The sequence below is a fragment of the Argentina silus genome (genome assembly GCF_951799395.1).
Source record: "Argentina silus genome assembly, chromosome: 11".
Lineage (NCBI taxonomy): Eukaryota > Metazoa > Chordata > Actinopteri > Argentiniformes > Argentinidae > Argentina > Argentina silus.
The window spans coordinates 13,635,996-13,652,420 of record NC_139665.1 but is presented as its reverse complement, the minus strand read 5'-3'; the positions used below and the strand labels follow the sequence as shown (position 1 = coordinate 13,652,420).

The 16,425-nt window shown below is 43.0% G+C and overlaps 1 protein-coding gene across 1 annotated transcript; it reads left to right on the top strand.

Moving 5' to 3' along the window:
- Window positions 1-3,433: 3,433 nt before the first annotated feature.
- On the top strand, window positions 3,434-9,356 carry c18h3orf33 (c18h3orf33 homolog (H. sapiens); the record flags this gene model as incomplete). The annotated part of the gene is made up of 5 exons (XM_083681181.1): window positions 3,434-3,550; window positions 4,048-4,107; window positions 5,096-5,249; window positions 7,333-7,493; window positions 7,967-9,356. The coding sequence occupies 5 exons, from the start codon at window positions 3,434-3,436 to the stop codon at window positions 8,219-8,221; spliced, it is 747 nt and encodes a 248-aa protein (XP_083537307.1). The 3' UTR covers window positions 8,222-9,356.
- Between the last annotated feature and the right edge of the window lie 7,069 nt (window positions 9,357-16,425).

Sequence of the window (16,425 nt, the reverse complement as noted above, 5' to 3'; positions counted from 1 at the left end):
TAAGATGTATTCTGATGATTTTTCCTAGTAAACATCCTGTTTGACTTGTTTGGGGAATGAGGGGATTTGTTTGAAACCTCAGGTTTAGCAAATGTGAGTGTCTCCACTGGCTGGCTCATTTCATTTCTCATGTTCATGTTTTTGTGGACATTTCCAGACAAAAAAATGACTGCATTTCAACTACACAGTTCCTTTGCTAGTTTCAAGGTCATGTAACTAAGACATTCGCTGGATAAAAACATGAAAATCATTGACAGATTCATTGTTTCAGTTAGAAGTAGTTTGCATTGACAAAGGGGAGGGAGAGAGGAGGAGACACTATTCTGAATTGTCATTGAAATTCCCATTGCAGTGAAAAGAGGGCACAATCCTGCATACGGTGCCTTTAAGTGTGATTAGTTAGTTACTTTGTCAATTTCTGGTTGAATTAATTGGATTGGTTAGTCTGTCAGTTTCTGACGAGTATCTTTGTAGATTCTGTGCTTTAATTGGCTATCTGGCTGTGTTTGAAGCTTTTGATTGGTAGCTTGTGGGCTAATTACTGTCTGCAGGACTGCTGGTAGGTGGGAGGGGCTTTACCTCCACCACTTGAGTTATTTTAGCTGTCATTGTAGGAAGTCAGTGGCCATATCCGAATGTTCAACCTTACTGTTACCCCTCTTCCGGTTTCTGACCATTACTTTTCTATCCTTCTCCCTTCCCCTCAAATCCATCCCCTCCCACTCAAACCCATACTGTTACTACCTGCCGCAAGCTGCGAACCCTCTCTCCCACCTCCCTCTCTTCCTCTGTTCTATCCTCCCTACCCTCCACTGAATCATTCTCCCTTCTGTCTACTGATGCCGCCTCCTCCATCCTCCTATCCACTTTCTTGTCATATTTTGACTATCTCTGTCCACTCACCGCAAAGGCCAGCTCGATCATCTCCGCCCGCACCTTGGCTATCTGAATACGAACAGGGCTTCTGGCAGCTGAGAGGAAAGGGAGGAAAACGACCTAACCTCTTATCACTCTCTCCTCCTTGATTACTCATCCTCTGTGTCTGCTGCTAAAGCTTCTTTCTACCGCTCTAAAACTCAATCTTCTGCCTCTGAACCAGGGAAACTGTTTTTTCCACATTTTCCTCACTCCTCAACCAACCTTCCCCTCTCCCTCCCTCCTCCCTCTCAACATATTACTTTGTCATCTACTCTGTAAAGAAGGTTGATGGTTGACATTAGCAGCTCTTTCAATCAACCTCTTGCTATCACTAACTACAACTTCTCCCAAACCCACGATGCTACCCTCTGTCTCTGGTGGTCATTACAATTGGCATGGGTTCAATTTGGACACAACATTATGACTGTGTCTGGCTATGGTTGCAATGTTGCCGTGACATGGATGAGTCTGTCTATGATGACTGATGGATAGATGATTCACCTACTTAGACAAATGTATTTGTTGTAAGTTGCTTCGGATAAAGGCATCTGCTAAATGCCATTAATGTAAATATAACGTCTATGGAGGTGGAGATCAAAGGGGGGTGAGTGTAACAGATGATGTGAAACAATGCGTGTTACCAGGGCCACTGACTCATATTTTTACTCTGACAATTATCTCAACCTCTGAATGAGAAGGTAATGGTTGACTGTGTCAAATGCCTTGAGAGATAAGGCAGCACAATGTTTTTTTTTTTTTTTATCTAGCCAATTTAACACAGGATTTAAGAGTCGTGTAGCCACTGAGGCTGTGCTACTGACCAGATCGAAAGCCAGATTGATGCACATTTACAATAGAATGAGAAGATAAAAAGGTTCTTAGCTGGGAGTTGACCAGGGACTCTTATACTTTGGAAAGGCAAGATAGCTTGGATATTGGGCTGTAGTTATCTAGGTCGGAGGGGTCACCACCTTTATGGAGAGGGAGCACATGGGCAGTCAGATTACAAATATGTGTCAATGACTCTGCAATCAAAGGGGGCCGAAAGCTGCAATAGGACTGGATCAACCAAACCACCATTTCTCTCAAATAAAAAGCCTGCTGAGATAAAATGCTGGTTAAAGGCATTACTCATCTAAATGTTTTCTGTAATGAGGCCGGAGTCTGACAAAACTTCTTTAGGTAGGGATGAAGAGGAATTTCCATGCTTCAGGGCATTCAATTCAAACAGGTTTCAAACAGGTTTCCACCCCTTTGTAGCTACTTTCTGCAAGGGATTTGATTATTCAGTGTGTTCTGAATACATGTTCAAAGTATTCTATACAACCTTACGTACTGAAAAGCACCAGTAACTAGTTGCATTTGCAGTGATGTGGGATGCACCACACCACCCAATGAGCTGACATTTTCTAGAAGTCCTTTTTTACCCTCCACTACATCACTGGGTATAATGGCGAGTGTCTCTTTTGAATATAGAACATCCCTGGTATAATGGTGAGTGACACATCTGTGTTCTCTGAGCTCCAATAGTGGAACTCCACCCACCTACTTCCGGTCAATGTCAATGTATGTAAATGACGATTTCTTCAAAATAAAAGCGCCCCACCTTAAACTTGTTTAAGCAAGCAAGGGACACAACTGACCAGAAAAACAGGTTACCATAAGGTTAAAGTTAGGATTATGGGTTTGGTTAAGGTTAGGGCTGTCAATGGGATGCTGAAACTGGAAGGTCCATTCACTCTGTCATGTGTAAAAAGGGGCCAAACTATCTCTACAGTTTCCTCTGGGTTCAAATTTTAGGTGCTGAATTTGATGACCTGATGGTGTAGCCTAGCTACAACAACACTCATCATTGTTCATTCATGATTATACTAATGGCAGCATTCAATATTGGGCTGAATTTAGAAGTAGGCTACTCAGAAACATCCAGTCTACTACTCACTTTAAAAATTGTCTTTATACTCATTGGGCGACCTTACCCTTTAGACAGATAGCTCAAGTACATAGAAATTTCAATCTTCTAATACATAACAATATGCATTTTACTTGCTGAACAGAATCATAAGCACACTGCACAGTAGTCTTTGCTGTATTTCACTGCTACATACAAACTCGAAGACACACAGCGTACTAGACACTGAAGTAGCCTGCATTGTGACCTCTCAGCTTTTTGGCTTAGAGGTGAACCTCTTCACCCCCACTACCCCCCTGTACAAGTTTCTCTCCTGTTAATAACATTTAAAAAATAAAATAAAAAGAAGTTCCTTCTTCTAGCATTGTGACTGCCTATGGCCCCTGGTCTGAGCATTGATTACATTATCTTATGATGACTGATGGATAGATGATTCACTTACTTAAATAAATGTATTTGTTGTAAGTCACTTTGGATAAAGGCGTCTGCTAAATGCCATAAATGTAAAAACATTTTAAAATAAACAGCCGTCTCTCTGGTCTTCTTTCCTCCCCTCCCCTTCTGGGCGGAGCGATTTTTGTAGTCTTTACAAATGTCAACAACATGCCGGATTCCCGACGTGGTGACAGAGAAACAGACAGGGAAACAGACGGGAAACCATCTAATAACATAATTTCTTTGATATCTAAGCTCGCTGATGACAATTTAACGATTGTCCGGGTACGAATCCAGTAGACATGACATGTCAATGCACTGAGTAGTCTGCTCAGCGGTGATCGATGCTGTCAGGATTTGCCTAACTCCGACGCGACACTCCGTATCATTTAATCTCCTGCGACGTGTCGCTTCGGAGCTAGGACGTGACTGACTGTAGCGATCTCGGTTCGCTGCTCTAGCCTACATCAACTGCATGTATTCACTACCGACTGTTACATTATATGTCTGTCGGCAGAGCAGCATCAAATAGTAGTCTTAATGTGTTAAGTTAGTTAGCCTTGGTCTTGTCTGTCCACCTATGTCTAATTCCTGTCCACTGTCTTGTCCATTTGATGTTTTATGTACCTGTAAAAAGCTTTGGGTTTGTGAGAAGGTGCTATTCAAAAGAATGCATTGCTGTTATCTTTTATTTGTAGTAGACAGTGTAGTCAACTGCTCACAATCAGCAATTGGGATACAGCATTCCTTGTTGATCGAATCTGTTTTATGTTTTTCTCTAGAACATCAGTACTGGACTGGCAGTTGTCGGGGTTATAGTAATAGCAAGGAGTATTAAACTGGTAAGTAGTAGTAGTACAATAGGCCCATCCTAGCCGGATAGCATCCTCCTCTATGCAAGTCCAATGGACAGGTAGAGTCAGGGACTTTGTCACGTATCAAAATAAAAACAACCACCAGACGAACGATCAGAGAGAAGGATTTTATTACAAATTGTGTCTTGGCAGGGTAATTTTTCTTTCAATACATGACAACGTCTCAGACTATCTGTCACTACATAGGACTGTCACTCCAAATGGCAAGGGAATTCCCTTAACACTGACAGATTGTGTTGTTTCAACCTGACCAGAAAGATGAATGGGCTTCACACCTTCCCTTCAAGGCATATTCAATAAAAACAAACAGATGGATGCTGGGTCAGGACAGGTGGCAGTTAATGAGACTAGTTTGTCAACAAAATTACTCTTGTATGCTACAATAACTGCCTTTTTTCTTAACTGGGTCATCAATATCAATATGCTTTTAGGTCCTTCTAGCTGTGCAGGGTTTGTTTAGCAGAATGACAGTAGAGTGAGACCTATGGGCTGTCTTGTTTTACAACTGTCCTTGCAGCAGTGGGATGCTTTTGGTAGTAGAATCAGGACACCACTTAACACCTGTGATAACAAGTAATGTAAGAAAAAGGTCAGACAAAAAATAAATGTAAAAAAAGTATACCAGATATAGTCAGTATACCAGATATAGGCCTACAGTTGATTGTATATCCTACAGTGCCTTCGGAAAGTATTCAGACCCTTTCACTTTCACAAATGAGCTAAAATGCAAAAATGTCATCAACAAATCACTCAATAAGTTGAATTGAGTCCATCTTAATGCAAGGATAATAGTTAATGTAATTTTGGAATTAATATCTTTGTTTTTATAGGGTCTCTGATGTCCCCACTATAAATTATTCCCTTAAATGGCATTGGCATGGTTTAATCCTAGTCTAGATACAAATTATTTGAGTTTCAGGAAAGGATTTTAAGGAGCTCTCTTGTCTCTTCTCAGGTCACCAAGTTTTGCACTGTCTCTGAAATCCCAGCTCGGTTTATAGAGAAGCATGTCAGCCTTCGAGGGAGAGTACATAACATCACTGAGTCAGGACTGGAAGTGGAGCATGTCCCAATCTACATCCCGCTTCTCTCCCCCCTGTTGTCAGAACGTAAGGGAAGAATAAGGGGATCACCCCCCCCCCACACACACACACACACACACTCACACACACAGAATTGCTCATAGGGTAAATAAAGACCAATTACAGACTGATCACCTGCAAACAATCACATTGAGTCCCTTCACAGCTGTTGAAAAGTCTAAGCTAACAGCTGTCTGTCCTATAACACATTCATCTCATACTAGCCTCTTTTCACAGGCGATGTATCTCTGTTATCTTAATCTTACTATTAACATTCTCTTGGCATTCTGAGGTGGAGACCCAAATAGAAGACTCAATGTGACTCAATGTGATTGTTTGAAGTTTTAAATTTTAAAACGGGTGTGCCTGCTTGTGAGATCTGTTTGGTGCTATGACCTTGTCAGTAATTTAATTTTGAACACCAACAGCCCACCCACTTCTGACTGCTCAGTAACCTTTGAACAAGATATGTTTGACAGCCTCTAGACTAGTGTGTAGTATGCAGAGTTTGTCGTCAAGAGACTTATCCCATACTAATCCCGGCCTACTGGAAATCGTAGACTGTATGTACTTGGTTTGTTGTATTCACAGGCGTTGGGTCAGTTAGATTTCAATTCAGTCAATTCATAAAGTGATTTGAATTTACAATTCAAATATGGGATATTGTTTGATAGAAAAAGCTTCTCTTTTTCAGTTTATTGAGAAATCATTGGAAATAAATGCTTTATTTGTAATTGAATTGTAATTTCAATGTAATTACAATGTAATTACTGAATTCACTGAGTTGAAATTCAACCTAATGGAGAATGTTCTCTCGTGTGGTACGCTCGTATGTTTTTGCCATGAAGATAATAAGGAAATAATCGGGTTTGTTACGATAAGATAGCCATTGGATCATCGATTGATGTCTGCTGAAGTACTTAAACATCACCATGTATGTCCTTTTAAACATCACCATGTATGTCCTTTTAAACATCACCATGTATGTCCTTTTAAACATCACCATGTAGTGTATGTCCTCTTCATCTAATTACATCCAGTATGTTTCTATGGTGACAGTGCCATGCCCTGCGTCAGCAGCCATAGGCATATTGGATCAAAACGTTTACAAGATTTCGCTTCGTTCTCTTCCTATGACTCAGCTAGCATGGTTAGCCTGTTAGTCAGCCTGTTGGCTGCGATATTAAGTTTTAGCTCCTTTGACCATGCAGTGAAACTGAGTTATGTTTGAGACTGTGCCCCTATCTGCTACATCAGCAGGGGTTATTCACATCTACATCGCTCCTCTATTGAGTTAAAGGGATTCAACTTCTTCCTCTTTGTCCCTTTTGACCTCCTGCAGTTGTCTTCCTTCACAGTCTCGACATTGGGCCACTGTAGTTTGTCTTTGCAGGGAAGCACCTTATCAATTTGATTAGAGTGTAAAAGGACACTTAAGATCTCAATCCTCAAATTGCACGCATGTTATCCTTGCAGCCCGCCTGGAATAGCATGGCTAATGTTCGGAGTTTAGAAAAGATTATTTGATTTCTTGCAATGGAGATGGAGATGTCCAACAGTCTAAAAACAAAAAGCTTGTTTAAAGTGCTTGTAAAGGTAGTTTGGTTTTATAGTCTTTGTCTATTGTTGTATGGCATATCTAATTTGCTCTAGCTTTGCATACACAGTAGTATGTCTGCAATGTCTACAGTTTTGTCTGTCTGCATGTCTGCATTGTCAGGAACTTGACATATTACACCAGTTCTCAGGCCTCTGCATTGGCTCCCAGTGTGTTATAGAATTGACTTCAAAATACTATTACTTGTCTATAAATCGCTTCATGGTTTAGGGCCAAAATACATCTCTGACTTGCTTCCACACTATGAACCCTCTAGACTTCTTAGGTCATCAGGGACCGGTCTGACTGTTCCTAGGATTAAAACAAAACATGGTGAAGCAGCATTCAGTTATTATGCTACACATAGCTAGAATTCTTCCGGAAGATCTTAGATCAGCCCCAACTCTGGCTACTTTCAAAAATGGGCTAAAAACCTTTATGTTCACCTTTGCCTTAAATTGAAACTGAATTGCTAAGTATATTGAGTGTGACTGACCCTTCCTCTGTCCTCAGGTGTGTGTGCGTCTCCCCTGACGGTGCAACTGGCAGGGGTGGAGCTGACCCCTGAGGGGAGGTCGTGGCTGAAGGAGCACCTGAGACCCGCCCAGATGGTTGGGCTCCGACTCATCAGCAGAGAGGAGGAGACTCTCCACTGCCTTGTCTCTCTTAGCACGGTTGGTTACTGTCTGTGGGTGTGTCTGCCTGCCTGCCTGCCTGCCTGTCTGTCTGTCTGTCTGCCTGTCTGTCTGCCTGTCTCTCTAGCTGGCTGTCTGCAATCTCTCTGGCTGGCTGTCTGCCTGTCTGGCTGGCTGGCTGGCAGCCTCTCTAGCTGGCTGTCTGGCGGTCCATAGGGTTAGTCACTGTGGCTGGGAGTATGTCAATGTCTGACTGTCTGTCAGCAGGGTCAGTACCAGTTTATGAAAGTGTATGATGGTGTCTATGACAAGCAGTGATACTGATTCTATAATAATTTGTGAACAAGGAACTATGGGCAAGTAGATTATGCTAGTGTGTCTTGGATTCGCTGACTCTCAGGGTCCAAAGATTACTTCCGAGTTGTCCATAAAAAGGAGATTAATTTGTAATGTGTTTGTCGTGTGAACTTTCCCTGGTGTAAAACTCACTCTTTCCTCCCTCCCACCACCAGGGGTTGCTGTGGAGTCGCTGTGTGAATGAAGACGTTCTGAAGCTGGGACTGGCACGCACCGTGCCCATCTGCGGCCTGGCCCCTGACTCCCACCTCCGCTGGCGTCTCCACAAACGGCTGCTCAGGGCAGAGGGGAAGGCTGAGAGGAAGGGGCTAGGATTTTGGAAGGAGGACAGCCTATCAGAGAGGGTCTCGCAGGTGGTCAGGGACAACATACTAGTCAGACTCATCAGGAGGCTCTTTAAGCAGACGTGATTGATTGATTCATTAATTGATTCCACTCATTCATTCATTCATTCATTCATTCAGGTGGAAAAGAGGGTTAGGGGTGGTTCATACAATATGCCCAGGTAGCTTTGGAGAGAACCAGCCCAGCTCAGTGTGTGAGGGGGAAGTCCATGGGCTCGTAGGCCACTTCTATAACAGTGTTTTTGGATGAAAATATACAGCACATTCTGTGTATTGTGTTGGGACAGTGGTGTTTGGGTTAGGGACCGTGCTTCTTAAAGCAAAGGATCTATCATCCAGGGGGTGATAAAGCTGTAAACTTTAGATAGATAGATGTGTGTTAGCTGAGGAAAACAGCTACCAAATGGCCAGATTTACAAAGCACTCTGAGACCGGAATAATGACCAAAAAAATCCTCCCAAAAATCGGAAAGTGTCTTTAATAACCCTTTACCTTATTACCCTCTGAATATAAACCTTATTACTCTTTCACCTATCTTATCCTTCTCCCATTCCTTTGTTTTCGTCCATACTGTTTTAGACACTGATTTAAACACTGATTTGGGAAAACTAGGTCTTTCGAGGATTGGGGTAATTTTGTCGTTACGACCCCCAGACTGAAGTCCTTATACTAATCCTTGGGCTTTCACTTCCCTTTCAAAACCCCAACCCCAAATCCCTCTGTTCCCCCGTTCCCCCCTCTCCATGGGAGGGTGTATGGGGGCATGGGAGGTTTGCATTGTCACGGCGACTGAGAGGTGGGGGTCTGCTGGTTTACCCCCCCTCACTGAGATCACCGTTGCCATAGTAACTCAAAATCGGAAAGACAAAGCGTATCAAGAACTGAAACCCTATATGGGCCCCAATCAGCCCCCGTGGGAGCTGTGTGTGTATGTGTGTGTGTGTGTGTGTGTGTGTATGTATGTCTCTCTCTCTCTCTCTCTCTCTCTCTCTGTTTGTGGTTTGTGGTGGAGGGTCTTTAAGAGCTCATAAAAAGGGGGATCTTAGGCCTAACGTGACTCATCAGACATCAGAGCAATCGCTCCCTCTCATGCAGCAAAGGTCCAAAGGGGCCCATAAACAGGCTCTATGTGAGACACAGGAACAGCCGTGGACAAACTAACTAATCGCACTCATTTTTTTACATTTACATTTATGGCATTTAGCAGACGCCTTTATCCAAAGCGACTTACAACAAATACATTTGTTTAAGTAAGTGAATCATCTATCTATCGGTCATCATTAGGTAAAGTAATCAATGCTCAGACCAGGGGCTTTGTATTCTTTTTTTTAATAAGTATGCAAACATTAGAATGGTTTGGAACCAACTGTGTGTCCTGTCTCATGTTCGTTTACCCGTGTATCAAGAAACAAAGACAATACAACTAACACAGATTAATGGAACGCCCCGTCCTGGGTAGTGGGGGATTGTGTGTGTGGTGGTATGGTGGGGGTCTAGGCAGTAAAAGAAATGGGTAATGTAATGGGCACATGGAGAGTAGAGAGAGGGATGGGGGGAGTGAGATGAGTGGGATTTTGGGTCCATGAGGAGGAGGGGAGAGGGAAGGTGGATGGAGGGACGGGTGTGTGAGAGGGAAGGGAGGAAGAGAGGAAGAGAAAAGGGAGGGGGGAGGAATCAGCCAGTGTGTCTTTTGTTGTGTAAATGTCACAGGCGGCTGTTGCTGCTATCGTGGCATCTGATTGGTGGGGCTGGTTTGAATTGTAAGGTGCGTTCAGCGCTGGTGACTGGCCCTGCCAGACTTTGAACTATCACAAAGGGGCAACTGTGGGAAGGAAACCATGGAGATAATCGGCCAAATGTGTGTGATTCTAGAAGTTCTAAAAGCATCATGATTTACAGTAACAGTTAACGTGTGTGTGTGTGTGAGAGAGAGAGTGTGTGTGTGTCTTTATAGCCACATGGAGGAATGTTGTTTATAGTATTGAATTTAAGGCTCAATTAAAAAGAAAATGCAAAATAAAACAACTGATTGTGTTCTTATTTACAATGTTTCAATTTTCTTTCATGTGAAGTGGTGCTTACACTTACTGTCACTGCAGGATAAATAGATGAAAGTACTGGATAGAAATTTGACTAATCCTAATGGAGTTAAACAAATACCATATGTGTGTTTAGATCTACATAAGTGTATCTAAGGGCTACGTATTGGTCTCCTCTCTTGTTGACTGGCCTCATAGAACTGGAGTAATCCGCTCCTGAAAATCCACTCCGAACTTTCCTCCAGCCACCGGTCCCTGGCTGTGCTCGTTTGAATAGGGACTCGGCGTGTGGCGGTACGGGCTTGCTTCACACCAGTGGGGATAGTTCTGCACACTCTCCAACGGAGGAAACTATATTATTGACTCAGTGCTGTGCTCCACGACATGGAACCTAAAGGAATAAGGTTTTAAGAATAGACATTCTGCTCTGACTGACTGCTCTGCTCTCAAACTTTGAAAAGAACTGAGTAAAGTAAGTATTTGTTTGTGTGTCGTGCGAATGGACTTACAGCAGGTGCATTTTATGAAAACAACGTGGCATATGTTGCATTTGTTATTGTACATTATGCTCTTTTACAGTAACATTGTCCGTAGGATATACAGTATCCAAGGCAACAGTTCACCTGTGTCAAGTGCGGGTTGCCATTTAACGGACTCTTCTCCTTACAATGTTACAGTAGTCGGAATGTTTTAATCTAACCTATAGTAAGTAAGGATCTTGCTGAACGAGACTAGGCTTCTGTTGCCTACCTACCCATTGGCATGACATGAGTAGTATTGTTGTGCAAATTGCAGTATGTTTTCCAAAGTATTTGGCATATTGCCGTGTGACATCATAGTCAATAATTAATCTGCTAAATTGACTCAGACAAAACTTGAGTGTTTTTCCGCCTCATTGTGATTTTATGGCATAGATTTTCAACAAAACAGCGATGATGGGGAACAACAAAGGACTTAATCACACTCAGCCGGTAGCCGTCCCATACAGAAAAAGACAGGGCACTCCCCCTCAGCGAAGCAAGTCCTTGGGGATTTTCAATGCGTATTGAGTGGTGTGTGTGTGTGTGTATAGTAGGACACTTGATAAATTACGTCCACGGACAATGACCGAAGGTGTACCCCCACGGATAGCAAAATGGATTCGCACCTGGACCAGATACCCTCGGATGTTCGGGTCGAACCAGTGAGGTGTTCAGAGGCTTGACTTCGGTGCAAGACACAGAACACAACTCTTACACTGAGGGGTAGGCAGGATTTTACTGGGAAGACAAGTGTACAGTAAACATGTTCCCCACGAATGATGTAGCGCCCCTCTATAAAAGGAGAGTGATGGAATGAAGCAAGACGTTTATTTATAAACTTTTTACGAAGACACTCTGGTTGTCAATGTTTTACAGTGCTGTGTCCCCATTGCGCACATGGAGGGCTTTTCTCTCGCTGCGATCACCTTCTGTGACCAAAGAGAACAAATATTATGGTGCCATTAGGCTACTATCGTACTAACTCTGTATTGATAGAAGACTCCTTTACTTCAAACACAAATTTCCACAATGAACTAAGACAAAATATTTGCCTACTGCATTAGGTTACACTCCTACACCGGAAAAGTCACCGGAACATGTAGTGCTTATTTGATCAGTTTATCAGTCTTGCTTCTTACAGCGTGTGTTGATGTCTCAAAATATGATTCCCAAATTCGTAAGTCTATATGGTTACTGCATTAACCATTGTCCGCACCATCAGAAAATTAATTAAGGTAATTAAGTGAGTAAGGGCTATACCAATCAATGTGAATGAATAGAACAGAACTGGATTTTATTATCTAGGGCTTTCTATTGCACTATTGGTCCATATTGCTTGGGATTGAATAGTACTTGAATCATCTATTACCATTGCTTGTATCATGTAGGCTACTGCTGTTTATTTATTGTTTTCCTATTTCACTTTTCTTCTAGTGTACTATTGTTTCTGACTTTTTATGTACAGCACTTTGAGCTGCAGTCTCTGTAGGAAAATGTGCTCTCTAAATACATTTATTATTATTTATTAAGCTACACTCCTAGCTCTCCACTTTGCACCCTATTATGACGTGTTTAATGATGAATCGGCGTCACCTCGGAACTCCTACCTAAACAATCTGTATGTCAAGACGCATCTTTCACCATAGTTTCATCAAAATTGTCCCAAGCGTGTGACATCATAAGGACCAGCGGGTAGAGGAGGCTAAAAGCTTGAGTTTAATGCACCGAATAGGCCCGGGGAGGGACCTGAGAATTGGCTGAGCCAACTGTAATACAAGAATAGATAAAAGCCAACACTCAAGTGAAAAAAAATACATTTCTTCTTACCTCTGTGTGGTTCCTGTTTGCTCAAAGAGACAAATATCCGGTAGATTCGTGTCTGCCGCGTCATTTTTGTGGTAACCATTTTTCGCTGTTCAATTAAAATGTTCTGCTCCAATGACAGTTATATGTTCATGTCATAATTCTCATTATTTGGCCGCTTTCGGCTTGTGTCACTGATGATGATCTGGCCCAAATCTGTAATGTGAGTGTATAACAGATGTCCGGTTTCAGGCTGTGTTCTGGGACCAGCCCGGAAGCTCAAACCGATCTCCATCGCAGAGATTGGAGGAGCCAGAGGGTTCACTCAGCATCAATTTACGTCTGTGTGGACTGGGTCTGGGCCTTTTTTTTTTTTTCAGTGCTGGAAAACAATAGGAATACTTTGAACACATATGGTTGCACCTTATCCTTACTGGCTTAACGTGTGTAATGTCTAGGGTCTTACAATCTCTTCTCGATGTCCCTTACAGTCGGACCTGCCAGCCTCAACAAGGGTCCAGCCTAAAGGCCGTTACTGGCCTCTCTCCCCTCTTCATGTCAAACTGCATTGTGCACTGCATCGTAATCACCACAAGGCAAGCCTTTGTCAGGCTCTGCCATAGCTCCATAGTAGAGCTCGTAGGCCTGTGTAAACCGATACAGGCTCTGCCATAGCTCCATAGTAGAGCTCGTAGGCCTATGTAAACCGATACAGGCGTATTCGCCTGACTGTTGGCCTTTGAGTCAGTTAGCCTACTTATCCTGAAGTTTCAGTTTTAAAATAGTAAATTAGAAGCTGTCGCAGTTTATTCACAACGGTCCCGGCGGGACAATGGGCTCTATTTATACTCTCCCTACCCCTCAGAAGTCGGTTGGTCCTATTCTCATATGAGTTATTGTAAAGCACAGGGACCAATGAAAAAGCTTGTTAAAGTAGCAGGATTAAGCTTCAGTATCCGATTCCCACACACTGATCCACTGTCTGATCCTCTCTAGCAGGCATAGCTCGGTATAGGGACTCAGGTAAGAATGGAAGGTGTTATCCAACTGGGAAATGATGGGATAAGTGCCTTAAATGTATAATGCACACACACACACACACACACACACACACACAAACACAAAAACACACACAAAAACACAAACAAGCTTGTTGACACTAGGATAGACAGTGCTTGCCTCTTACCCCTTGGAGGGAAGATTATTCATCTCTCTCACACGCATATGGATGGAATGCCCCTTATAAATAAATTCATACCCTCATGAATATCTGATGTGCAGGAATGTGTGGGGGGTAAAGTGACTCCAGTGTTATGTGAGTAAAGTACTGTGGAGTGAATATGTTTGCTTGGGCACTCTGGTGTAGGATTGAAGTGGAAACTATATCCTTTGTTGGTGCACTGAGCCCAAATTAATAATTGAACAATTCTCTCTCTGACCAGTGGAGGAGTGAAGGGCGGACATGTTGGACTGTATGTGTGCGCGTGTGTGTGTGTGCGTGTGTGTGTGTGTGTGTGTGTGTGCGCGTACACACGCACGCCCACTATCCCACTCACTCTAGATACTACCGAGTCACACCAGACATTCTTTTAGATGTCTGACCTATTTGAGATGTTTAGAACAAAGCAAACACACACACAGAATTCAATGTGCCTTTTGAATGTTGATTCAAATGGTGAACGATTCTATAGGTTGGTTAAGCACCCTAGAGCGTAGGTTTATGTGTGCAGTGTTTATATGATGGCTGATATTATACGCCATTTAGCTGACGCTTTAATCCAAAGTGACTTACATTGCAGTGAGTGCATACATAAATTTTTCAGTACATATGGTCCCAGTGGGAATCGAACCCTAAGCGTTGTTAGCGTCATGCTCTACTAACTGAGCCACAGAAGACCACAAATCCAGCGATTTTTGAAAATAAATCTTCAAACCAAACACATCAAGTTTTTCACACTGTCACAGTTTCTGGGATCATGGGGGAATATTTGTATCATGTCAGTGTTTCAGCGCTGTGCCCTTGTTTAGATGTCTCCAGTGACGTTCTCCGTTCTTTACCAGCGTATTGAGGCTGTTGAAGCCTAAATGTCAGAGACAGGAGAAGGGTGGGGGGGGGGGGGGGGGGCAGAGGGTAGGAGGGGGGGATGGGGAGGGAAAGTAGAGGGGGAGGAAAGGAGAGGAGTTCAGAACTTGAAATAGATCTGAAGGAGTGTGACCCTGTGACTGGGCCCACCCCTCTGTCTTGCACTGTAAAACAACACCAGTCCGCTCCCTACACGCACACGCACGCACACCCACACACGCACACGCACACATGTGCAGGCAGGCATACACGTACACATGCACAGAGAGAGAGAGAGAAACACACACACACACACACACACACACACACACACACACGTTTACAACACAACTGCACCCAATACTGTAACATTGAATCACCTAAAAATTCTCTCTTGTCAGCAGTGTGTGCATTGTAGGTCAGAGAGAGAGAAAGTTACTGTGTGTGTGTGTGTGTGTGTGGCCCTTGGTCGTAGCTGGGCCTGATAAGGAATGAAATCCCACACTTGTTTTTTCCGTCAAGGGAACTGAAACACACAAATAAACACCTTTTAATGTCAGGAGGATCTTCCCCAGGTGTGGGGTTTCTTCTGGCATAAACACAAACACAGAGGTAGTTTTACCTTGTTTGTGTATTTTTTCCTCATTTTTGTGGAATTATTCCCAGTGTCAAATAATCATCTCTCTGTGCAGACTAGTGGAATTACGGAAGGAAGAGGTGGCAACAGTTAATCTCCTAGCGAGAGTGACAGTTGTTGGTTGATTTAGCTGGCACAGAGCCAACCAAGGGAATAGTCCCAAAAGTTGAAACAAATGTGTATGTGTGTGTGTGTGTGTGAACATTGTGTGAGTGTGTGTGATAGAGTACTCACAGGAGACAGATGCTCTCCCTTTGTGTCTGTGTTTGATTTGATGACACACACAGGATGGGCTGATTTAGCGAGGCTAGACCTCTGACTTATTGAGTTATCTCAAACACCACAGCTGGTGGTTCAGTGTGGGATGAGAGCAGATGCACCTCGGACGTGTGTGTGTGTGTGTGTTTGTGAGAGAGAGTGTGTGTGAGAGAGAGAGTCAGAGTGTCTGTCTGTCTGTATTAACCATGTGTACGTGAGAGGAAAGAGATGAGAGAGAGAGAGAGAGAGAGAGATTACAAATGCCAATACAAGCAGAGACATAATAAAACATGATATAAAATCCAATAGGAAACAATAGATGAAACAGAGAAGGAGACCTCCATAGGAGCTTTTATAGTAAGCTGTCAGTCAATAAAGCTGTCTGATGTTATAACAAAGGCTCACTGATGTTGACATCAAAGACAATAGCTGAGAGAGAGAGAGAGACTACTTTTAATTTAGGGTTGAGTTATTGATTGACCGAGAGAGAGCACATGAGTTACTCTTAATTTAGGGTTACCCCGCAGAACCCCCCACTCCATTGTTCCCTGAGTGTCTGTCCCATGCAATTAGTTAGGTAAAGCAATCTTACACACACACACACACACACACACACACACACACACACACACACAAACACCCACACCCACCCCTTACCTTTTGAGCGCTCTCTGAGTTGATAATTGATTAGGACATGCTTGAGGTAGTTGCTTGTTACCACAGATCTAGGGTCATATACCCTTCCCCAATCTGCCCTCAACATTCGGGGGGGAAACTAGAGTATATAAAACAGGGAAGAACAACACACTTGAAATATCTAACAAACTAGAAATAGAAATATAGATTTCTATTAAAATAGAAATAGAAAAAGAACAAACCAGAGGTACAACATCAATACAGAGCAGGGCTAAGACAAAATCTACACTACATCACCAAGGGACAGCTAGAGT